The sequence below is a fragment of the Salmo salar genome, chromosome ssa12 (genome assembly GCF_905237065.1).
Source record: "Salmo salar chromosome ssa12, Ssal_v3.1, whole genome shotgun sequence".
NCBI lineage: Eukaryota > Metazoa > Chordata > Actinopteri > Salmoniformes > Salmonidae > Salmo > Salmo salar.
In genome coordinates, this window is record NC_059453.1 from 23872653 (window position 1) to 23899344 (window position 26692).

The following is a 26692-nucleotide window of genomic DNA, read 5'->3' on the forward strand; positions in this document are numbered from 1 at the left end:
GTACCTCTGACACAGGGGGCCTCCCTCACACCCTCTACCCTATCAGAGACCCCTGAGAGATCAACAATTAAACATGGACAGGGCTTGGATTTGGATCATTGCCAAAATATCAATAGTGGTCAAGTTACAGAATCCACCAAACCCAATCTAGATGAATGTGTTCTGCACAGTGGAACCGTTCCCAAAATGTTCAGCCAATCACAGAAACCTAATTTACATCCTGTCCAATCGGCTTTACGAATGGTGAAGAGCAACAACAGCAATCACGAAGGAGTCAAAGGACCAAGGCCAGTTCATCTAGAACCCACCCAAACAGGTTCACCTCCACCACCTGACCATGAGAGGCCCAACATAAACCCACCAGAATATTCCTCAGAAGAGTGGACTGTGCACTGGCTCTTGTCAATGGAACGCAACCAGCAGCACAAAACATCACAGGTTGGCCCAGATTCAACAGAGGTCGCTGAACAACCATCCCAACGCCAGAGCCAGGGTATAGACTGCTACATACCAGGAGAGATGGATATCTCACTATCACATGAATTGGATTACCCTCTTTCAAGCATGACATATGTTGATGAAGAGGCAGAGCAATTACATGATGACATCACCACACCTCCTCGAGTGTATTTGTCAATGGGTGAGTAATGATAAAAAGTTTCAATGAAGGCCATGCACATGATAGTGTAAACAAAATCGGATTTGTTGGTTATAATTTATCTTTCTTCAGACTTAACATATTACTCTGAAAGTCAGGATGAGAGAGATGTCAGGAGAGAGAGAGAGAGAGAGAGAGAGAGAGAGAGAGAGAGAGAGAGAGAGAGAGAGAGAGAGAGAGAGAGAGAGAGGGGGGGGGGAGGAGAAGGCACTGGAGGAAATTTGAGACATGGCTCCTTATCAGAAGAGTAACAGACATGCAAAAACTGTGTGATAAAACCAACTTTGGGGGAACAGTGGGGTAAAGTGAGTGACACATGACACAAGGCAAAAAGTCTGCACACCATGTAGACTAGAGAAAACAAACAAACTCAGACAACATGAATGCAAAAGACAGCAGTGCGAGTATCTAAGAGCTAACAACAAAACGCCATATATGTGAGTATGGTACTATTTGATCATTGGATGCAAATGTTTCTCCTTTCAATTTTGTGGTGTGCTGTGACTGATTCAATGCATTTTCGAAATATGGAATTTTGTAGTTAGGCCCAGGGTTGGGGAGTAACTGATTACATGTAATCAGTTACATGTAATCCGAAGGAAAAACAATGTAACTGTAATCAGTTACGTTACCAACAAAAATATTGTAATCAAATTACAGATACTTTTGAAAAAAACTGATGATTACTTCTTGGATTACTTTTAAATTCAGAAAGGATGTTTGCGGAAAAAAAATACATTATGACACCTTTCAGCATTTAAAAAAGGCGCAAGTTTAGGTTTGTTCCACCTGAGAGAGTCTGACCACAAGTCAGAGACCACTGAGATGACACACCAAATGTGTTTGATGGATCCTTTTCTCTTCTTCTAATGCTTCTTAAGGGGAAAGTAGGCTACTCCAAAAGTAATTGAAAGTAATCAGATTACGCTTTCAGTAATCCAACAGTTACTTTAATGATTACAATTTTGGACAGGTAACTAGTAACGGATTACATTTAGAAAGTAACCTACACAACCCTGGTTAGGCCTACAGTGAATTATACAATACCAATGAAATTGTGTTTGGTTGTTGCTTTTTAGTTTACACACAACAATTTGATATGTTTTTATCATTCATGTATACAGACTTGCTATTAAGCATTTAATGAGAATTGTCTCTCATGACTTTAAGTTACCAAAATGCAAATGAAGGAAATTATGAAACATGAGACATGACTAATCTCGATAAATATGCTACATGGATCAATATATTTTTCATGCTGATTTTTATAGATTTTTGTCAATTACAATTTGGTCTAATCAAATACTGATTGGTTGTGCAAAAATGACCAAAAATACTCAGGTGATGCCAAAAAGGTTGCCTAGGGGCAAAGTTCTGTTTGAGCATGCGTTCTGCATCACCTCTCTCTCATCTTGTCGCCTTGGTAACGAAAAGGGGGGCTCTCGACTATAGAGAGAGAGAGAGAGAGTGAGAGACAGTGAGAGACAGGGGCAGAGAGGGACGGAGGGAAAGAGTTACTCAGACAAATCACATGACCCGTTTCCTACATCTTTGCTTCCCTATGTTGGACATCCATCGTTTATTCTTGAGCATTGGGTTGAAAGACTAGTCGAAATTTCACTGGCTAGCGCGGAACAAAACTATTTGGGAAATTGAATCTATAAACAGGAATCGGTAAGTCGTGCAACAATGTACATCACAGCGGACGAATGCGGACAGCTAGCATACCTAACGTTAGCTAGCTAACTTAGCATAATTTATCCAGCATGGATGGAGCCGGGACAATGGGTTGGCTAAACAGGTTTTGGGATGTAGGTAATCAGCTGCTATCGTATAGCTTGTGAGGTTAAACATGATCGGGGTTATTGTTCAGGATATTTATGATCAAGCTAGAAATGTGGATTGATCTGGCTAGCCTTCAGTCAGACCGTAGAAATGACGTTAAAACGTAAAATAACCCCCCCAGCTTGCGGAGCACAGTGGGAAATATGGCCCTAATTGTCGCCATCAGAAATCACACAAAGATACAATGTGGATGATGTGGATGCTCTAACGTCATCATTGTAGTCTATATTTGATGGGATGACAGATCACACATTCAGCCAGAGAATTTAGATTTAAATTTGAGATATGATTTATGACAAAAAAAGAGAGGTTATACCAGGTGAAATGACATAGTAGAGAGCCCAAATATGTATTTTTGCATTATTTTGTGCAGATCTAGCTATCATTTGTGATACCACTCCAAATTTTGAGCAGGCTTTGCATAATCTGTCAGAAGCCTATTTGATGTTGTGTATGCCTGTTTGATGTGTAGACTATTTGTGTGTGTGTGTGTGTGTGTGTGTGTGTGTGGGTGTGGGTGTGTCTGTGTGAGCAAGAGAGAGACAGCAAGCGACAGAATATGGTTATTCATTTGATGCTCTAAATTCAGCTGACAGCCTCTGCTTTTCTGACCGGTGATCAACAGTACCAGTCAAAAGTTTGAACACACCTACTCATTCCAGGGTTTTTCTTTATTTTTTACTATTTTCTACATTGTAGAATAATAGTGAAGACATCAAAACTATGAAATAACACATATGGAATCATGTAGTAACAAAAAATATATATATATTATATTTGAGATTCTTCAAAGTAACCACCCTTTGACTTGATGACAGCTTTGCACACTCTTGGCATTCTCTCACCCAGCTTCATGAGGTAGTCACCTGGAATACATTTCAATTAACAGGTGTGCCTTGTTAAAAATTAATTTGTGGAATTTCTTTCCTTAATGCGTTTGAGCCAATCAGTTGTGTTGTGACAAGGTCAGGTTGGTATACAGAAGATAGCTCTATTTATTAAAATAAAAGCCCATATTATGGCAAGAACAGGTCAAATAAGCAAAGAGAGACGACAGTTCATCATTATTTTATATATATATATATATTTTTTAACCTTTATTTAACTAGGCAAGTCAGTTAAGAACAAATTCTTATTTACAATGACAGCCTACCAGGGAACAGTGGGTTAACTGACTTGTTCAGGGGCAGAACGACAGATTTTTACCTTGTCAGCTCTGGGATTCGGTCCAGCAACCTTTCGGTTACTGGCCCAACGCTCTAACCACTAGGCTACCTGCCGCCCCATTTAAAAAGTGTTAAACAAACCAAAATATATTTTATATTTGAGATTCTTCAAAGTAGCCACCCTTTGCCTTGATGACAGCTTTGCACACTCTTGGCACTATCTCAAACAACTTCATGAGATAGTCACTTGGAATACGTTTCCATTAACAGGTGTGCCTGCTTAAAAGTTAATTTGTGTAATTTTCTTAATGTGTCTGAGCCAGTCAGTTGTGTTGTGACATGGTAGGGGTGGTATACAGAAGATAGCCGTATTTGGTAAAATACCAAGTCCATATTATGGCATTACACGCTCATGGAATTTTCTCAACCAGCTTCATGAGGTAGTCACCTGGAATGCATTTCAATTAACAGGTGTGCCTTGTTAAAAGTTAATTTGTGGAAATTCTTTCCTTCTTAATGCGTTTGAGCCAATCAGTTGTGTTGTGACAAGGTAGGGGTGGTATACAGAAGATAGTTGAGGTCGACCGATTAATCGGCATGGGCCGATTTTAAGTTTTCATAACAATCAGTAATCTGCATTTTTGGACGCCGATTATGGCCGATTACAGTGTGCTCCACGAGGAGACTGCGTGGCAGGCTGACCACCTGTTACGCGAGTGAAGCAAGGAGCCAAGGTAAGTTGCTAGCTAGCATTAAACTTATCTTATAAAAAAACAATCAATCTTAACATAATCACTAGTTAACTACACATGGTTGATGATATTACTAGTTTAACTAGCTTGTCCTGCGTTGCAAATAATCATTGCGGTGCCTGTTAATTTATCATCGAATCACAGCCTGCTTCGCCAAACGGGTGATGATTTAACAAGCGCATTCGCGAAAACAGCACTGTCGTTGCACCAATGTACCTAACCATAATCATCAATGCCTTTCTTAAAATCAATACACAGAAGTATATTTTTTTAAACCTGCTGTCACGGTTGTCGTCGGGAATGGAGGACCAAAACGCAGCAGGAATGTGGATGCTCATCTTGATTTATTTTAAACTAAAGTGAACACCAAAATAACAAACAACGAAGAACTAACGATCAACACAACAGTCTTGTCATGCTTACATACGCAAAACAAGAAACAATCTCCCACAAATACTACACCAAACAATTACCCATATATAGGACTCCCAATCAGAGGCAACGAGAAAGCACCTGCCTCCAATTGAGAGTCCAACCCCCATTAACCTAAACATAGAAATACAACTAACTAGACTAAACATAGAAATACATTAACATAGAACAGTGCCCAAAAACCCCGGAATACATAAATCAAATACCCTTCTACAAAACCACCACCCCGAACCACATAAAACAAATACCCTCTGCCACGTCCTGACCAAACTACCATAACAAATAACCTTTATACTGGTCAGGACGTGACACCTGCATATTTAGTTAAAAGAAATTAATGTTATCAGGCAATATTAACTAGGGAAATTGTGTCACTTCTCTTGCGTTCTGTGCAAGCAGAGTCAGGGTATATGCAGTAGTATGGGCCGCCTGGCTCATTGCGAACTGTGTGAAGACCATTTCTTCCAAACAAAGACCGTAATTAAGTTGCCAGAATTTTACATAATTATGACATAACATTGAAGGTTGTGCAATGTAACAGCAATATTTAGACTTCTGGATGCCACCCGTTAGATAAAATACGGAACGGTTCCGTATTTCACTGAAAGAATAAACGTTTTGTATTCAAAATTATAGTTACCGGATTTGACCATATTAATGACCTTAGGCTCGTATTTCTGTGTGTTTATTATATTATAATTAAGTCTATGATTTGATAAAGCAGTCTGACTGAGCGGTAGTAGGCAGCAGCAGGCTTGTAAGCATTCATTCAAACAGCACTTTCCAGCGTTTGCCCGCAGCTCTTCGCAATGCTTGAAGCACAGCGCTGTTTATGACTTCAAGCCTATCAACTCCCAAGATTAGGCTGGCAATACTATAGTGCCTATTAGAACATCCAATAGTCAAAGGTATATGAAATACAAATGGTATAGAGAGAAATAGTCCTATAATTCCTATAATAACTACAACCTAAAATGTCTTAACTGGGAATATTGAAGAATCATGTTAAAAGGAACCACCAGCTTTCATATGTTCTGAGCAAGGACCTTAAACGTTAGCTTTTTTACATCAATCAATCAAATCAAATCAAATTTATTTTTATATAGCCCTTCGTACATCAGCTGATATCTCAAAGTGCTGTACAGAAACCCAGCCTAAAACCCCAAACAGCAAGCAAAGCATGTGAAAGAAGCACGGTGGCTAGGAAAAACTCCCTAGGAAAAACTCCCTAGAAAGGCCAAAAACCTAGGAAGAAACCTAGAGAGGAACCAGGCTATGAGGGGTGGCCAGTCCTCTTCTGGCTGTGCAGGGTGGATATTATAACAGAACATGGTCAAGATGTTAAAATGTTCATAAATGACCAGCATGGTCAAATAATAATAATCATAGTAGTTGTCGAGGGTGCAACAAGCACGTCCGGTGAACAGGTCAGGGTTCCATAGCCGCAGGCAGAACAGTTGAAACTGGAGCAGCAGCACGGCCAGGTGGACTGGGGACAGCAAGGAGTCATCATACCAGGTAGTCCTGAGGCATGGTCCTAGGGCTCAGGTCCTCGAGAGAAAGACAGAAAGAGAGAAAGAGAGAATTAGAGAGAGCATATTTAAATTCACACAGGACACCGGATAAGACAAGAGAAATACTCCAGATGTAACAGACTGACCCTAGCCCCCCGACACATAAACTACTGCAGCATAAATACTGGAGGCTGAGACAGGAGGGATCAGAAGACACTGTGGCCCCATCCCATGATACCCCGGACAGGGCCAAACAGGCAGGATATAACCCCACCCACTTTGCCAAAGCACAGCCCCCACACCACTAGAGGGATGTCTCCAACCACCAACTTACCGTCCTAAGACAAGGCCGAGTATAGCCCACAACGATCTCCGCCATGGCACAACCCAAGGGGGGCGCCAACCCAGACAGGAAGACCACGTCAGTGACTCAACCCACTCAAGTGACGCACCCCTCCCATGGACGGCATGGAAGAACACCAGTAAGCCAGTGACTCAGCCCCTGTAAAAGGGTTAGAGGCAGAGAATCCCAGTGGAAAGAGGGGAACCGGCAAGGCAGAGACAGCAAGGGCGGTTCGTTGCTCCAGCCTTTCCGTTCACCTTCACACTCCTGGGCCAGACTATACTTAATCATAGGACCTACTGAAGAGATAAGTCTTCAGTAAAGACGTAAAGGTTGAGACTGAGTCTGCGTCTCTCACATTGGTAGGCAGACCATTCCATAAAAATGGAGCTCTATAGGAGAAAGCCCTACCTCCAGCCGTTTGCTTAGAAATTCTAGGGACAATTAGGAGGCCTGCGTCTTGTGACCGTAGCGTACGTGTAGGTATGTACGGCAGGACCAAATCGGAAAGATAGGTAGGAGCAAGCCCATGTAATGCTTTGTAGGTTAGCAGTAAAACCTTGAAATCAGCCCTTGCCTTAACAGGAAGCCAGTGTAGGGAGGCTAGCACTGGAGTAATATGATCAAATTTTGGGGTTCTAGTCAGGATTCTAGCAGCCGTATTTAGCACTAACTGAAGTTTATTTAGTGCTTTATCCGGGTAGCCGGAAAGTAGAGCATTGCAGTAGTCCAGCCTAGAAGTAACAAAAGCATGGATTAATTTTTCTGCGTCATTTTTGGACAGAAAGTTTCTGATTTTTGCAATGTTACGTAGATGGAAAAAAGCTGTCCTTGAAACAGTCTTGATATGTTCTTCAAAAGAGAGATCAGGGTCCAGAGTAACGCTGAGGTCCTTCACAGTTTTATTTGAGACGACTGTACAACCATCCAGATTAATTGTCAGATTCAACAGAAGATCTCTTTGTTTCTTGGGACCTAGAACAAGCATCTCTGTTTTGTCCGAGTTTAAAAGTAGAAAGTTTGCAGCCATCCACTTCTTTATGTCTGAAACACAGGCTTCTAGCGAGGGCAATTTTGGGGCTTCACCATGTTTCATTGAAATGTACAGCTGTGTGTCGTCCGCATAGCAGTGAAATTTAACATTATGTTTTCGAATGACATCCCCAAGAGGTAAAATATATAGTGAAAACAATAGTGGTCCTAAAACGGAACCTTGAGGAACACCGAAATTTACAATTGATTTGTCAGAGGACAAACCATTCACAGAGACAAACTGATATCTTTCCGACAGATAAGATCTAAACCAGGCCAGAACTTGTCCATGTAGACCAATTTGGGTTTCCAATCTCTCCAAAAGAATGTGGTGATCGATGGTATCAAAAGCGGCACTAAGATCTAGGAGCACGAGGACAGATGCAGAGCCTCGGTCTGACGTCATTAAAAGGTCATTTACCACCTTCACAAGTGCAGTCTCAGTGCTATGATGGGGTCTAAAACCAGACTGAAGCGTTTCGTATACATTGTTTGTCTTCAGGAAGGCAGTGAGTTGCTGTGCAACAGCTTTTTCAAAATTTTTTGAGAGGAATGGAAGATTCAATATAGGCCGATAGTTTTTTATAATTTCTGGATCAAGATTCGGGTTTTTCAAGAGAGGCTTTATTACTGCCACTTTTAGTGAGCTTGGTACACATCCGGTGGATGTGTACATGGCACATATTGCATTTTTACTTTCTTCTCCAACACTGTGTTTTTGCATTATTTTAACCAAATTGAACATGTTTCATTATTTATTTGAGACTAAATAAATGTTTACTTATATATTAAGTTAAAATAAAAGTGTTCATTCAGTATTGTTGTAATTGTCATTATTACAAATAAATGGATAAAAATCGGCCGATTAATCGGCATCAGCTTTTTTTGGTCCTCCAATAATCAGTATCGGTATCGGCGTTGAAAAATCATAATCGGTCGACCTCTAGAAGATAGCCCTATTTGGTAGAAGACCAAGTCCATGTTATGGCAAGAACAGCTCAAGTAAGCAAAGAGAAATGACAGTTCATCATTACTTTAAAACATGAAGGTCAGTCAATCTGGAAAATCTCAAGAAATGTTTACGTTTCTTAAAGTGCAGTCGCAAAAACCATCAAGCGCTATGATTAAACTGGCTCTCATGAGGACCTTCATGGTTGAATTGCCACAAAGAAATCCCTACTAAAGGACACAAATAAGAAGAAAAGACTTGCTTAGGCCAAGAAACAAGAGCAATGGACATTACACCGATGGAAATCTGTCCTTTAGTCTGATGAGTCCAAATTTGAGACTTTTTGTTCCAACCGCCGTGTCTTTATGAGACGCAGAGTAGGTGAATGGATGATCTCTGCATGTGGTTCCCACCGTGAAGCATGGAGGAGGAGGTGTGATGGTGTGGGGGTGCTTTGCTGGTGACACAGTCTGTGATTTGTTTAGAATTCAAGGCACACTTAACCAGCATGGCTACCACAGCATTCTGCATCGATACGCCATCCCATCTGGTTTGTGCTTAGTGAGACTATCATTGGTTTTTTAAAAGGACAATTACCCAACACAACTCCAGGCTGTTTAAGGGCTATTTGACCAAGAAGGAGAGTGATAGAGTGTTGCATCAGATGACTTGGCATCCACAATCATCGACCTCAACCCAATTGAGATGGTTTGGGATGAGTTGGACCGCAGAGTGAAGGAAAAGCAGCCAACAAGTGCTCAGCATATGTGGGAACTCCTTCAAGACTGTTGGAAAAGCATTCCAGGTGAATCTGGTTGAGAGAATGCAAAAAGTGTGCAAAGCTGTCATCAAGGCAAAGGGTGGCTACTTTGAAGAATATAAAATATATTTTAATTTGTTGAACACTTTTTTTGGTTACTACATGATTCCATATGTGTTATTTCATAGTTTTGATGTCTTCAATATTTTTATACAATGTAGAAAATAGTAAAAAATAAAGGAAACCCTTTAATTATTAGGTGTGTCCAAGCTTTTGACTGGTATTGTATGTCAAAGCTTATGGAGGATCTCATACTCATACACAGAAGCAGCTAAATTTGTATGCCCTGGAGTGTCCTTGGCTCAAATTGCTCATGCATAGCCATATGTCTGTTTTCATCACCATCTGTTGTGCAGTGCACTATTTACTGTGGTAAACCAGTCTGCTACAGGTATCATTCTCTTTACTGTGCCTTCAGAAATTAGCCATACCTGTTGATTTATTCCACATTTTGTTGTGTTACAGTCTAAATTCAAAATGGATCAAATATTTTAAAAATCTCACTCATCTACACACAATACCCATATTGACAAAGTAAAAACATGTATTTCAAAATGTTTGCAAATGTATTGAAAATGAAATAAATATCTAATTTACGTTTACCTTTGGGAGCGATTGCAGTTGTGAGTTTTTCTGGGTAAGTCTCTAAGAGCTTTGCACACCTGGATTTCACAATATTTGCACTAGAGGTCGACCGATTAATCGTCACGGCCGATTAATTAGGGCCGATCTCAAGTTTTCATAACAATCGGTAATCGGCATATTTGGACACCGATTATGGCCGATTACATTGCAATCAACAAGGAAACTACTTGGCAGGCTGACCACCTGTTACGCAAGTGCAGCAAGGAGCCAAGGTAAGTTGCTAGCTAGCATTAAACTTATCTTATAAAAAACAATCAATCTTCACATAATCACTAGTTAACTACACATGGTTGATGATATTACTAGGCTAACTAGCTTGTCCTGTGTTGCATATAATCAATGCGATGGCTGTTAATTTATCATCGAATCGCAGCCTACTTCAACTTGGCCAAACAGGTGATGATTTAAGAAAAGCTCATTCGCGAAAAAAGCACAATCGTTGCACAAATGTACCTAACCATAAACATCAATGCCTTTCTTAAAATCAATACACAGAAGTAAACCTGCATAGTTATTTAAAATAAATTCATGTTAGCAGGCAATATTAACTAGGGAAATTGTGTCACTTCTCTTGTGTTCAGTGCAAGCAGAGTCAGGGTATATGCAACAGTTTGGGCCGCCTGGCTCGTTCCGAACTAATTTGCCTGAATTTTACATAATTGTGACATAACATTGAAAGTTGTACAATGTAACAGCAATATTTAGACTTAGGGTTGCCACCCGTTCGATAAAATACGGAACGGTTCCGTATTTCACTGAAATAATAAATGTTTTGTTTTCGAAATGATAGTTTCCTGATTTGACGAAATTATGACCAAAGGCTCGTATTTCTGTGTTTATTATATTATAATTAAGTCTATGATTTGATATTTGAAAGAGCAGTCTGACTGAGCGGTGGTAGGCAGCAGCAGGCTCGTAAGCATTCATTCAGACTTTACTGCGTTTGCCAGCAGCTCTTAGCAATGCTTGAGGCACAGCGCTGTTTATGACTTCAAGCCTATCAACTCCTGAGATTAGGCTGGCAATACTAAAGTGCCTATTAGAACATCCAATAGTCAAAGGTATATGAAATGCAGATGGTATAGAGAGAAATAGTCGACACGTCATAATTCCTATTATAACTATAACCTAAAACTGGGAATATTGAAGAACTGGGAATATTGAACCACCAGCTTTCAAATGTTCTGAGAAAGGAACTTAAACATTAGCTTTTTTACATGGCACATATTGCACTTTTACCTTCTTCTCCAACACTGTGTTTTTGCATTATTTAAATCAAATTGAGCATGTTTCATTATTTATTTGAGACTAAATAGATTTTATTGATGTATTATATTGATTTAAAATAAAAGTGTTCATTGTTCATTCAGTATTGTTATAATTGTCATTATTACATATATATATCAGCCGATTAATCAGTATCGTCTTTTTTTGGTCCTCCAGTAATCGGTATCGGCGTTGAAAAATCATATCCGGTCAACCTCTAATTTGCACATTATTCTTTAAAAAAACTCTTCAAGACATTTTCATGTCTTGCCATAGATTTTCAAGCCACTTTAAGTCAAAACTGCCACTCAGGAACATTTAATGTCGTCTTGGTTAGCAACTCCAGTGTATATTTGTGTTTTAGGTTATTGTCCTGCTGGAAGGTGAATTTGTCTCCCAGTGTTTGTTGGAAAGCAGACTAAACCAGGTTTTCCTCTAGGATTTTGCCTGTGCTTAGTTCTATTACATTTCTTTATATCGGTAAACCAGAGTAGTGGGACAAAGGTACAGGACGGTAGGCAGGCAGGCTCATTGTCAGGGCAGGCAGAAAGGTCAAAACCGGGAAAACTAGGAAATAGGCACTATAGACAGGACAGGAGCAAGGGGAAAAACAGGAGACAAAGGGCTGTGAGACATGTGTTTAACTCTGGACACATGAAAGGTAGGATGTATACGAAGGGTCCGGGGCAACAGAAGACGAACAGCAGAGGGGCTAATGATTTTGGAGATGGGAAACGGGCCGATAACCCGGGGGAAGAGTTTGCAGGATTCCACCTGGGTGGACAGCCATACCTTCTGCCCGAGATGATACCGGGGAGCCGGGGTTCGATGGCGATCCGCTTGTCGTTGAAACCTGGAGGTGGTCTTAAGGAGGGCCGACCGGCCTCTCCTCCAGGTACGACGACAGTGGCCGACAAACATCTGGGCAGAAGGTATGCCGACCTCCTTCGGTTGGGAACGATGCGTCTCCCGGACCTGTTTCCCTATACCCCAGCTGAGTGGCGTTGCCAGGCACGAGGTGGGAAGGGGTAATAGCCGTGGGGCTATAACGGCGAGACAGTGCATCCGGCTTGACATTCTTAGATCCCGGCCGATATGAGAGGGAGAAGTTGAACCGTGTGAACAGCAAGGCCCATTTAGCTTGCCTGGAGTTGGCATTTGGCGGTGTGGAGATACTCTAGATTTTTGTGGTCGGTCCATACGATGAACGGGTGTTCCGCTCCTTCCAGCCAGTGCTTCCATTCCTCCAACACCATCTTCACTGCAAGAAGCTCATGATTTTCCACATCGTAGTTTTTCTCCGTGGCGTTGAGGCAATGGGAGAAGAAGGCGCAGGGATGTAGCTTCAGGTCCAGGGCAGAACGCTGGGACAGGACCGCCCCCACTCCTACATCAGACACATCGGCCTCCACCACGGACTGACGGGAAGGGTCAGGATGTTCCAGGATGGGAGCAGTGGTGAAGCGGTATTTGAGGTCCCGGAACGCCCGGTCAGCAGCAGTGGACCACGTGAACGGAACCTTGGGAGAGGTTTGACAGGGGGGAAGCCAGTGTGCTGTAACCCCGGATAAAGCGGCTATAGAAGTTGGCGAACCCCAGGAAATGTTGCAGCTGCACCCTGGACGAAGGCTGGGGCCAATCCGCCCTCACCTTCCCGGGATCCATCTGAACACTCCCAGCGGAGATGAGGTACCCCAGAAAGGGGATTCTGGAGTGATGGAACTCACATTTCTCTGCCTTAACAAACAACTGGTTCTCCAGTAGGCATTGAAGAACCTGTCGGACATGGAGCACATGTTTTGGGGGGGAGCGGGAGAAGATGAGGATGTCATCAATGTAGATGAAGATGAACTGGTTCAACATATCGCGGAGAACATCATTTACCAGAGTCTGGAACCTGGCAGGGGTGTTGGTGAGGCCAAATGGCATGACCAAATACTCGTAGTGGCTGCTGGCCGTGTTGTAGGCGGTCTTCCACTCATCCCCCTCCCGTATCAGCAACAGGTGGTAGGCGTTCCGTAGATCCAGCTTGGAGAACACGGTGGGCCCCTGGAGCGGCTCGAAGGCCAAGGAGATGAGTGGTAGCGGGTAGCGGTTCTTCACCGTTATGTCATTGAGTCCCCGGTAATCGATGCACAGGTGCAGGGTCTTGTCCCTCTTCTCCACAAAGAAGAACCCTGTGCCGGCGAGAGAGGACAAAGGACATATAAATCCTGCAGCTAGGGAGTCCCCAATATAGGTGTCCATAGCATTGGTATTCAGGCCCGACAGCGAGTACAGTTATCCCCGGGGCGGGGTGGTGCTAGGGAGAAGGTCAATCCTGCAGTCATATGGTTGGTGCGGCGGAAGCGAAGTGTCCCGGGCCTTGTTGAACACCTCCCGAAGATCCTGGCACTCCGCGGTAATGGCGGAGAGGTCCGGGGCACCTTCCGAGCCCCCAAGAAGACGTCCCAGGGCAGGTTGCGCTGACTTCAGACACTGGACGTGGTAGAACAGACTCCAGCCCATGATGGCACCAGTTGATGAGGGGATTGTGTCGCTGGAGCCAGGAGAATCCCAAAACCACAGGAATCTGAGGAGACTTCATGAGCAGAAATTGAATAGTCTCGCTGTGATTCCCTGACACCCGTAGGTTGATGGGAGTGGTAATATGAGTGACCCGGCCTATAGAGCGCCATTCAGCGCTCTAACATCCATGGGAGTGGAGAGGGTCTGAGTGGGGATGTTCAGTTCGGAAACCAGGGTAGCGTCCAAAAAGCTCTCATCGGCCCCAGAGTTAATGAAAACCCAGAGAGATTTAGACTGGTTTCCCCACAGCAGAATGGCATGAAAAGGGGTGCGAGCAAGGAAAGTTCTCCATATAGCCCATCAGACTACTCGCTCCTACCAGTGAGCCTGGTTTTTTTAAAGGACAAGAGGACACAAAATGACCAAGACTTCCGCAATACAGGCAAATCTTTGTGTTGATCCTGTATTGCCGTTCTGCTGGCGACAGCTCAGCTCTACCTAGTTGCATAGGATCGTGAAGCGGTGACTCAGCCGTCTTCGGCGAGTCTCAGGGAAGGTCGGGAAGCCTCGGGTTCTCTCGGCAATGGGATCGTCGGGGACTTCCGAGTGACTCGGAGGCAAGGTGGAATCCCTGGACGTTCGAGCAAAGTCTAATTTCCTCTCCCTCCGTCGTTCCAATAGTCGTCCGTTGATTCGGATGGTCAAAGCGATGAGGGATTTGAGATCCGTAGGTAACTCCCGAGCTGCAAGCTCGTCCTTGACCTCCTCCGAGACACTGTGCAGGAACATATTGAACAGTGCTTCCTGGTTCCAAGCACTCTCCGCTGCCAATGTGCGGAAATCCACAGCATAGTCTGCCACACTGCGGGAGTCCTGCCGAAGCTGGATCAGCGTCCAGGCATCTTCTCTCCCAGAGAACGGGTCATAAAAAACCTTCTTCACCTCTCCCACAAACCCCTCCAGACTAACGCATATGGCCGGCTGCTGTTCCCATATATCAGTAGCCCAGATGAGAGCCCCCCCGGACATCAGCGTGATGAGATAGGCTATCTTGGAGGGATCCAAAGGGAAGGAGGAGGGCTGAAGCTCGAAAATGAGGGCACACTGAGCTAGAAATGCCCGACAGGTGCTCGGCTCTCCATTGAAGCATTCCGGGGGGGGTAAGTGGGGCTCCCGAGAAGGTGGAGTGACTGATGAGACGGCGCTGCTAGCAGCTGGGTTACTGAGGGGCTGTGGGGTTACCACCATGGTAGGCTGCCTCCCAGACAACCCGCGGAATTGCTCCAGGAAAATGTCTAATGCCCAGTTATTGCGTTCAGCCAACATAAGGCCACGAAGCAGTTCCTCGTGCCTCCCAATGGTGGCTCCTTGGGAGGAGATGGTGTCGCGCAGCTGGCCCGGGTCTGCTGGGTCAGTCATGGCCAGTTCGTACTATCGGGTTTTAAGGTAAGACCCAGGTGCAGACAATGTCAAAGTAACAAAAGTTTATTAAATAGAACATGGGCAGGCAAAGGTACAGGACGGCAGGCAGGCTCAGGATCAGGTCAGGCAGAGGTCGGTAATCCAGAGTAGTGGGGCAAAGGTACAGGATGGTAGGCAGGCTCAGGGTCAGGGCATGCAGAAAACTAGGAAACAGGCACTATAGACAAGACAGGAGCAAGGGTAAAAACGCTGGTAGGTCTGAATGAACAAAATGAACTGGCAACAGACAAACAGAGAACTTAGGTATAAATACACAGGGGATAATGGGGAAGATGGGCGACACCTGGAGGGGGTTGGAGACAATCACAAAGACAGGTGAAACAGATCAGGGTGTGACAGATGACAAGCATACCGATAACATGATGCAGCCACCATCATGCTTGAAAATATGAAGAGTAATGTGTTGTGTTGGATTTGCCCCAAACATAATGCTTTGTATTCAGGAGATAATCCTTCTTTTCACTCTCATTTAAGTTAGTATTGTGGAGTAACAATGTTGTTGATCCATCCTCAGTTTTCTCCTATCACAGCCATTAAACTCTGTAACTGTTTTAAAGTCACCATTGGCCTCATGGTGAAATCCCTGAGAGGTTTCCTTCCTCTCCGGCAACTGAGTTAGAAAGAATGCCTGTGTCTTTGTTGTGCCTGGGTGTATTAATGCACCATCACTGCCTGACTGAGTCACCTTACAGATAATTGTATGTGTAGAGTACAGAGATGAGGTAGTCATTCAAAATTAATGTTAAACACTATTATTGTAGACAGAGTGAGTCCATGCAACTTATTATATGACTAGTTAAGTCGATTTTTACTACTGAACTTACTTAAGCTTGCCATAACAAAGGGGTTGATTACTTATTGACTCAAGACATTTCAGCTTTTCATTTTTAATAAATGTATAAACATGTCTTAAAACATAATTCCACTTTGACATTATGGAGTATTGTGTGTAGGCCAGTGACACAACATCTCAATTGAATCCCTTTTAAATTCAGGCTGTAACACAACAATATGTGGAAAATGTCAAGGGGTGTCAATAATTTCTGAAGGTACTGTACAGTATATAGCCCAATGAAATGGGCCTAAAGCATATTTTACCCTCCAGACATGTCAGAGTCCATTGTTCCCCCTGAAGTGAGACCCAAACCTGCTGTCCCTGCCAAGCCCCCTCATGTCGCAGCACCATCCCCCACAGCACCCCATGGACCATCAGGGCTAGGTGGCGGGGTCGGGGTTGATCGAGTTCCAGGGTTGGGACACTCGGGTGGTGGATCCACGTTGCTGGGATACATTGGGATTGACACCATCATCGAGCAGATGAGGAAGAAGACCATGAAGGCTGGTTTCGACTTCAATATTATGATAGTGGGTAAGTAAGGAAGGACAACCTCTTCTGTTTGTGTCTGGTATGATTGATGTATTTAGTGTCTTTCTGAAGAGTACGTGAACCCATGGTGTGATAGCAAACACAGAGACATGAAACATGAAATGAAGTCGTGCCTCTCCCTTGTTCTGTCTCTCTTCCTCAACAACATCATGCCTCAAACCATGCTCTCCCTCCACCCTCTTTCTCTCTCAGGTCACAGCGGGCTGGGGAAGTCAACGCTGGTAAACACGCTGTTCAAGTCCCAGGTCAGCAGGTGGAGCTCAGGATGGGGCGGCGAGCATAAGATCCCCAAGACAGTGGAGATCAAGGCTGTGTCCCACGGTGAGAGAGACATTTATGTGTGTGTGTGAGCAAGAGAGAGCGGGATAGAGTGTGTGTGAGAGAGAGAGAGAGGGATAGAGTGTGTGTGCGTGCATGAGTGTTTCTGTGTGAGTATGTGTGTATCTTCTACTGTTGATATTGTTGTTTGGTTAGCTTTCAGAGGCCAATTCATGTTATAATGTTGTAGTGATGGCATTTATAACCGTACACTAGGTTGTGTTGACTGCAGGGGCTGCAGTGTTGCACTGCCATGCGCAGAGCTGCGGGCATAGAAAGACTTGACAGAAAATGCCCTGAGGTGTCTCAGACTGGCACAGCTGGCACGTGCAGCCCACCTGGCATCCCAGACAGACACAGAGAAGAGCTTCTGTGTTTTTCTGTCTGGCCAAAAACACTGTACTGCTAGCTTTATTTCTGCATCGTTGCACATTTGTCATCCTCACTGACATCAAAGAAAAATCCTCTTCTACTAGACAAGGAAAAAGCGTACATATCATTTATTGACTGCTTGCTTGCGTGTTTAACTTTTTGTCACCTGATTTTGGCTAAATTACTTACAGTATGAATGTTGTATTGAATGTGGTAATTGAATGTTGTAATTGAATGTTGCAGTGATCGAGGAGGGCGGAGTGAAGATGAAGTTGACAGTAATCGACACACCAGGTTTTGGTGATCAGATCAACAATGAAAACTGGTGAGTATGTGGGAAGAATGTTCATTATTGTGCGCTTACACAGTCTATTTTTTTGTTTGGGTCACTACATTTTTCAATTAGTTAAGCACAATGACATGCGTAGGATTTAGATTCAACCGTGCATATGATTCAGATAGAAATAGAACTGCCAAACTATAATAGATTTTTACATACTGTACATTCTCCTTATCCCGACCGTACCCAATTACCCACCACTGCTAGAGCGGTTTTGTGTGTATTTATACTGTATATTCCTAACACCCACCTTGTTCCATCCATCTGCAGCTGGGATCCCATCTCCAAGTACATCAACGAGCAGTATGAGAAGTTCCTGAAGGAAGAGGTCAATATTGCTCGAAAGAAGCGAATACCTGACACCAGAGTTCACTGCTGCCTCTACTTTATCTCCCCAACGGGACACTCGTGAGTTAAAAATACATCATGTGATTCAGGAATAGAAATGTCCTAATTTAGAACATACTCAAATGTATGCACGAGTTACAGCCACTTCCTAGTATCTCTCATTGACATCTGATTGGCGTTCACGTGCGCACGCATGCATGGAAGCTCACGCACACACACGGACTCTCTCTCAGTTCTCTATCTCATTTCTAATGAGTTTACTTCCAGCTGTACTGACATTTAATTTGATATCTAAACACATTCTTGAGTTACATCACAACCACAACACAACCAGGCCACATGGTTCGCTCTAACAGATGAAGCCAACTCATCTGAACTGTGAAATTGCCCTTTACATAAACAGTTAGTCTTCTGTGTGCCATGTTCTTTTTCTTGCATTGATCATTGCGAATAACGGAATGTTTTCTGTTAATGGGATGTTTTCTGTGCTGTCACCTACACCCAAGGACCTCAATCAGGGACAGAACTGTTGTTCAATGAGCCTGTATCTGTCCTAAAGTCAGGAGACAGACATATAACTGTTCTGAAAAGACTGGGTTTTGGGTTAAAATTGGGAAGCTTTTAAAAAGATTTGTTCACTACATGCAATCCTGGTTGTAGAATCACGAATGCATGCCAGCCCTGCTGTAGGATTGCTAATTGTTTCTATTCCAGCTGACACGGTAATGTATCTCTTTGTCTCTCTCTCTCTCAGTCTTCGACAGCTGGACATTGAGTTTATGAAGCACCTAAGTCGTGTGGTGAACATCATCCCCGTCATCGCCAAGTCTGATACCATGACCCCTGACGAGAAGAATGAGTTCAAACATAGGGTGAGGGATGAGAGACCTTGACCTTGATTAACCCTAATACATGGCTGTTGACTTCTATGGCATCAAAGGAGACAACAGCCATGTATCAGGGAGAGACCTTTATGGATGATACTGTTTATGTGTAACTACAGTCTAGATCAGGGGTCTTCAACCAGGGACCCCAGCCAAGGCAAACCAGCAACCCAGGGACCCCCATCATAGCAAAAAAAGTTGTATCATCAAGTGAATTATAATGGCAAGAAGTAATCAACATTTTAAAATGAATAGATTTGGTTGATAGTTTTTCATTAATTTGACATCCCCACATTATAATTGGAAGAGTGTTAAACAGGGGTCCCCAAATGTGAGCTACCAGTAGCTCACAGCCAACCATTGAGTAGCTCGCCAAACAATTCTGAAAGTACATGCAATTTTCAGGTGTTCCACCGCAAACTGTCATAAACAAATCTCACAATTATCAGACATCGCAAGCTCTCTCAGCTACTATCTAATCAACATGGACATTATCCCACCCCTGGTTAGCCACTATTGGGTTAAAAAGCCAAACCTGACACAATATCTGCCAATTAATTTCCAGTAATATTGCCCGTCTGTCTATGTGGTGCGCACGTTTGTTTATCACTGGGTTTTGCCAGTTATTGTGATAACCGTCTTGTTGGTTGACAGAAATACCTGTCCCAAACCTTCTCAATTAAATGTTAACTGCAAAGTAGGCTTACCTGGCAGAAGTACAGTATATCATGAGTAAGTACAGTACCAGTCAAAAGTTTGGACACACCTACTCATTCCAGGATTTCACTTTATTTGTACTATTTTCTACATTGCAGAATAATAGTGAAGACATCAAAACTATGAAATAACACATTGAATCATGTAATAACCAAAAAGTGTTAAACAATAGATTTTGTATTTGAGAATCTTCAAAGTAGCCACCCTTTGCCTTGATGACAGCTTTGCACACTCTTGGCATTCTCTCAACCAGCTTCACCTGGAATGCTTTTCCAACAGTCTTGAAGGAGTTCCCACATATGCTGAGCACTTGTTGGCTGCTTTTCCTTCACTCTGCGATACAACTCATCCCAAACCATCTCAATTGGGTTGAGGTTGGGTGATTGTGGAGGCCAGGTCATCTGATGCAGCACTCCATCACTCTTCTTCTTGGTCAAATAGCCCTTACACAGCCTGGAGTTGTGTTGGGTCATTGTTCTGTTGTCAAAAAAAATCATAGTCCCACTAACGCAAACCAAATGGGAATGGCGTATCGCTGCAGAATGCTGTGGTAGCAATGCTGGTTAAGTGTGCCTTGAATTCTAAACAAATCACAGACAGTGTCACTAGGAAAGCAACCCCACACCATCACACCTCCTCCTCAATGTTTCATGGTGGGAACCACACATGCAGAGATCATCCATTCACCTACTCTGCGTCTCACAAAGACATGGCGGTTGGAACCAAAAATCTCAAATTTGGACTCATCAGACCAAAGGACAGATTTCCACCGGTCTAATGTCCATTGCTTGTGTTTCTTGGCCTAAGCAAGTCTCTTCTTTTTATTGATGTCCTTTAGTAGTGGTTTCTTTGCAGCAATTCGACTATGAAGGTCTGATTCACACAGTCTCCACTGAACAGTTGATGTTGAGATGTGTCTGTTACTTGAACTCTGAGGTGCAATTTGAGGTGCAGTTAGTTGCTGATTTCTGAGACTGGTAACTCTAATGAACTCAACCTCTGCAGCAGAGGTAACTCTTTGTCTTCCTTTCCTGTGGTGGCCCACATGAGAGCCAGTTTAATCATAGCGCTTGATGGTTTTTGCGACTGCACTTGAAGAAACTTTCGAAGTTCTTGAAATTTTCCGGATTCACTGACCTTCATGTCTTAAATGGGGCGGCAGGTAGCCTAGTGGTTAGAGCGTTGGGTCAGTAACTGAATCCCAGAGCTGTCAAAGTAAAAATCTGTCGTTCTGCCCCTGAACATGGCAGTTAACCCACTGTTTCCTGGTAGGCCGTCATTGTAAATAAGAATTTGTTCTTAACTGACTTGCCTACTTAAATAAAGGTTAATTAAAAAATAATTGAAAAAAGGGAAGAAAAGTAATGATGGACTGTCGTCTCTCTTTGCTTATTTGACCTGTTCTTGCAATAATATGGACTTTTATTTGACTAAATAGGGCTATCTTCAGTATACCAACCTGACCTTGTAACAACACAACTGATTGGCCCAAACGCATTAAGAAGGAAAGAAATTCCACAAATTAACTTTTAACAAGGCACACCTGTTAACTGAAATGTATTCCAGGTGACTACCTCATGAAGCTGGTTGAGAGAATCCCATGAGTGTGCAAAGCTTTCATCAAGTCAAAGGGTGCTTACTTTGAAGAATCTCAAATATAAAATATATATATTTTTTACTACATGATTCCATGTGTTATTTCATAGGTTTGATGTCTTCACTGTTATTCTACAATGTAGAAAATAGTAAAAATAAAGAAAAACCCTGGAATAAGTAGGTGTGTCCAAACTTTTGACTTCTACTGTATATTGACAGAAAACATAGTGCACTACTTTCTCTTGTACTCTAAGGACCTGGAGAAGAGAAGAATGTGCCTATTTGAAAGCTAGAAAGAAATGAGTAGCTCGTGACTTTTCATATTTTCTTTATGCTAGAAACGGTTGGAGACCCTTGGTGTAAAATATAACATAGCCTATTAGCTAAAAATGTAATTCCAAACACATTTTTTGATAGTAGTAGCTGTTTAGCTGGTTAAACAAAGGTTTGCCATGTGTTTGCAAAAATGTATGTCCTTGTCAAGAAAGCTTACAAACAGCCAGCGGCACTTGCTGCAACTGGTACTTGCAGGTGCTTTTTCAAAGCCTATGTAAGATACTCAAGTGAGTGTAATTAGCTCCAATGAGTGTAACTAGCTCAATATTAGGAGTTGAGAAATAATGTTGACAAAGATATTTTCCTCATTTCTACTGTAGATATATAATTAAAAAATATATATATTATGTTTCGCTAACGATATTCATAAAAACATTGGAATAAAATATATATTTTTTCACTTTTTTATATACTATATATATATATATATATATATATATATATATATATATATATATATATATATATATACAGTGGGGTCTGAAATTATTTATACCCTTTTTAAAGATTAGCAAAAAGGAGAAAGTAATACTTTTTTTCTCAAAAAGGTAGTGGTCGAAATTATTGACACCCCTGTTTTCAATACTTTTTAATACCTCACCTTGTGAGGATAATGGCACTGAGCCTTTTTCTAAAATATTATATAAGTTGGAGAACACATTGGAAGGGGTCTTAGACCATTGCTCTATATAGAATCCTCTCGAATCCTTGATTTCCTTTGTCTGCGCTTATGGACTGCCCTCTTCAATTCAAACCACAGGTTTTGAATGGGTTTCAAGTCCAGAGACTGAGGTTGTCATTGCAAAATTATAATTTTGTGGCCAATTAACCATTTCTTTGTGGATTTTGATGTTTTTGGCAAAAATGTCCTGGAACTGGGTAAAGTTAATGATGCTGTTGACCTTAACAAGGGCCCCAGGACCAGTGGAAGCAAAATAGCCCCATAACATCAAAGATCTTCCACCATATTTTACAGTAGGTATGGGGTTCTTTTCTGCTTATGCATTATTTTTTAGACACCAAATCCACCACTGGTGTGCGTGGCCAAAGAGCACTATTTTCATGTCATCTGACCAAAGCACCAGTTCCAATCCAAGTACCAATGCCGGTGAGTAAACTCCAGGCGTTTAGATTTGTTGGATTACATGAAAATAGAGCTCTTTGGAGCTCTTTGGTATCTATATTTTCGCGGACCCCCAGCTGTACTAGGGGCCGCGGACCCCAGGTTGAATATCCCTGGTCTAGATAGAAGTCATGGTAGAACTTGTTATGGATAACCAAGTCATGAGGGAACACATTATTGTAGTGCACATTAGGATATGTAACCTCTGCCTCCTATTCATCCCTTAGGTGAGGAAGGAGCTGGAGACGTATGGGATTGAGTACTACCCGCAGAATGAGTTTGATGATGATATGGAGGATAAGAATGAAAATGACAAGATTAGGGTAAGGGCCTCTGTTCCAATTTTTTAAATCCACGACCTTACATCATACTGTAAAGGACTCAATCACTTCAATTGATTATGTCTCCCTAATACTCTTCCTCTCAAGTGGAATAATGTAAACACAAGATAAATCTGTACCTCTCCCTCTTTTTCTCCCATGCCTCAATGGTATGAGCATGCAAAATAGCGATTGCCAAAATTATTAGGCAATTCAAATATTTACATTAATTTCATATGAATATCAGACTATTTCTCTTATTCTATCTTTATGGTTCTTTGTCATTTTAGCTCTCTTTCTGACACCCCTCAGAAGAATAATAATAACTCCTAACTCTGTCTATTGCACAGGATTCGTAAATTTGTTTTGTTTTCTTCGTCCAATTGAACCCTGTTTAAACAAGTCTGTTCACAGGAGGCCATGCCCTTTGCAGTGGTGGGCAGCGACAAGGAGTTCCAAGTGAACAGTAAACGGGTTCTGGGGAGGAAGACAGCCTGGGGTGTGGTAGAAGGTAGGTTTATTTATAACCTCAATATAATTAATTAGGTCCTATATTAATGCCAAGCGTATTATGTTGACCTTTCTCCTCAAAAAGGCAGAGGGAATGGATTTATGGAGGTTGTTATACTGTAACTGGGCCCAGGCTCAGACATGTGAAGCAAATGTGATTTAGATTTTTTTATGCCAAATGGGTTCTTTCTTGTATTTTGTTGCAGTTGAAAATCCCAATCACTGCGAATTTGCTCTGCTACGAGATTTCCTCATCAGGTAAAGCAATCAATCGTACATTGAGCTATCTTTTACTAATGCTTTATAGCTTTCCTATTCTTACAATACAATTACAGATGAGTCTCTTATGGCTTTGAAGTTGACTTTAGTGACCAAATCCAACTGTATGTAGCTATCAGCTAATGCCCGCCCTTTCTCCACTCTCCTTCCCAGGTCTCACCTCCAGGACCTGAAGGAGGTCACCCACAACATCCACTATGAAACCTACCGCGCCAGGAGACTCAACGACAACGGAGGTCTGCACCCCATCTCGGCCAACAACACTCAAGAGAGCAACCTTTAAATTTAAGACTAGGGATTAAGGAAAGAGAGAGATAAACAGAGAGATCAAAAGATATTGATAGACAAATCTATGTTGTGATTTAAGCATCACTGCATGCTTTGGAGAACATTATAGATGTGGAATTCATTGTCACTCAAAATATCATGTTAGGAGAGCTTTCATTCCAAAACACGTCCTACGTCTCCCTTTCCTCCGCCCATCGTCCTAAACCACCCACACTCACATCCCAGTGACACCTGGGATTAACCTTTGATCCTGCAATCCAAAACAAGGCCAACCCCAGTGTTTCCCCTGAATGCATTTTGCAACGGCACAATAAATAGTGGGCGCCACTGCAAATTTATTTTGTTATTTTTGTTATAATGTAGATGTGTAGATGTATGCCCCAGGAAGAACCCATCCGCCGCCCCCCGCAGGAAGACCCAAGGAAGACCCCATCTGCCACCCCCAGCTAAATCTGCAACCCAAAGCATTTTGGGATTGAAGGGAAGGAATCAAATGAAGTACTTCAAATTCGAGGGAATTCCCTTTATTCATAAAAAATGGATTTCCTATTTCCGCTCACCTTGTGCTCTACTCATCCTTGCCCTGTAAGTACACAGTATGTTATGTAGCTGCCACTATAAGAATTGATTTTGTGCTGAAATGATTTATGAAGGGGCTGGTAAATGAGCACCTCAACTTCCCCAGAAGCATTGTGACATAAATATAAATTGTCAAAGGGCTTTATTTATTTACAATATAGCTATTTTGTCATTTTATCTTTAAATTGCACAAAATATAGAAATCACAGTCTGAAATGTTCTTTGCCATTCACAACTTTTGTGGGTGTTTTTTTTTTAAAGCTCTGATGTCAAGGTGATGTGCCAATTCCCTTTAATGCTGGGCAGCCGGCTTTCCTTCTCTCTGCCACCCGAGGGCAGTGCTTCCCTGCGCATACTCACCCTGTGACAGGAAATTATTTACTCATAGACTTAGATAGATGTCTCTTTTTAGTCCTGTATCTATCTCTATGGTTTACTTCCCTCCCTCCTATTCACTCCCTCCACTTCATCTGGTGACCCATGCCCAGTGCATGTTTACAAGAAGTCCTCCATTACCAGAGTAATCATTCCAAATATAACCAATCAGTTATGACATGGTAATGTTAACCAAGGTTTCTTATGGAAATCACCCTTCGATAGAGCACAGGTATTCCAGAAGTAGCCTACAAGCAATTAAGTTAAACTATATTTATCAAACAATTCACTTTTGATCTAAACTGTATCCTAAAAGGGGTTTCCCTGCAAAATGTTTATACAATCATACAGAGTGTGTGTGTTTGTATGTGTGTGAGTGAGAAGTGACTCAATTTGGTGTCTAACGTTTGGAAATGTGTAGTTGTATATCATTAGTGTGGTATTAGTGAAGACGTTTTTTCAAGGAACAATTTAAATAATACAAAAAAACAATTCTCACTTGTTTCTATACAATGTTTTTATGTGTGCATGTCAGGAAACATGTCTCCTAGTCCTTCTGTCATTTTCATTTAAGGATATCCCCAGCTCGCATATCAATGCACAGTAATTTCAATATATTAACCATTTTTTAACGTGGTGTGTACATCAACCGACCGCTAATAACAATGCATCACTAAAACTCCAGTAACTCAAATCATTCCACATCTCTTAAAAACAGCAGTGAAACTTTTGGCTGTGAATTTCCTGTTATCGTTTCATTTAAAACCCATTTTTCTTAAAAGTTGTTCTGATATGCTGAGATGTCATTTCAGTATTGCATTCATTATTTATATATTCATGTATTATTTATAGTAATTTATTGTTTATTTAATAAAAATACTTTTGCCATCTCTTGAGTGGTGTATTGACTCGTTTTCTTATCTTATTCATTCTTTATTATCTCTGTATTGCCTCTACTTGACAATAGTTCACATTTAGAAATACAGTACATGTTTTATTTACTTACAGAGAGGGAAGGGTGCTCCCTACTGGTCCTCCTGTTTCAATACAATTTCAATGTATGAATCACAAATGGGTACATGTAACGGCTGTCGGGAGAGAGAGTAGACCAAGGCGCAGCGGAGTTAGTGTTCATCACGATTTTAATTAACGTAAGAACACTATACAAAACTGAACAAAAACACGACAGCAAAACAGTCCTGTTAGGAAATAATCTAACAGAAACAATTACCCACAAAACCCCAACGGAAAAACAGGCTCTTATGTGTGACTCCCAATCAGCAACAACCAACAACAGCTGTGCCTGATTGGAAGCCACACGGCCAAAATCAATGAAACAGACAACATAGAAAATGAGCATAGAACGCCCATCCCAATGTAACACCCTGGCCTAACCAAAATAAAGAACAAAAAACCCCTCTCTATGGCCAGGGCGTTACAGTACCCCCCCTCAAGGTGCGGACTCCGGCCACAAAACCTGACTCTGAAGGGGAGGGTCCGGGTGGGCC

General features: G+C 42.2%; 1 protein-coding gene across 6 annotated transcripts; it reads left to right on the top strand.

Annotated features, from left to right (window-relative positions):
- Positions 1-898: 898 nt before the first annotated feature.
- On the top strand, positions 899-26080 carry LOC106564541 (neuronal-specific septin-3). Of its 6 annotated transcripts, none has more exons than XR_006757930.1 (11): positions 2103-2332; positions 16518-16781; positions 16992-17120; positions 17733-17814; positions 18100-18237; positions 18932-19049; positions 23061-23156; positions 23557-23664; positions 23870-23921; positions 24096-24178; positions 24594-26080. XR_006757930.1 is itself a non-coding variant. In XM_045691124.1 (11 exons), the coding sequence occupies exons 2-11, from the start codon at positions 16520-16522 to the stop codon at positions 24599-24601; spliced, it is 1065 nt and encodes a 354-aa protein (XP_045547080.1). In that variant the 5' UTR covers positions 2103-2332; positions 16518-16519; the 3' UTR covers positions 24602-26080. The 6 variants fall into 6 exon arrangements, 3 of the variants coding, with proteins under 3 accessions (XP_045547079.1, XP_045547080.1, XP_045547078.1); XR_006757928.1 differs by having other exon boundaries at positions 23568-23664; positions 24096-24815; positions 25071-26080; XM_045691124.1 differs by having other exon boundaries at positions 23568-23664.
- Positions 26081-26692: the final 612 nt, after the last annotated feature.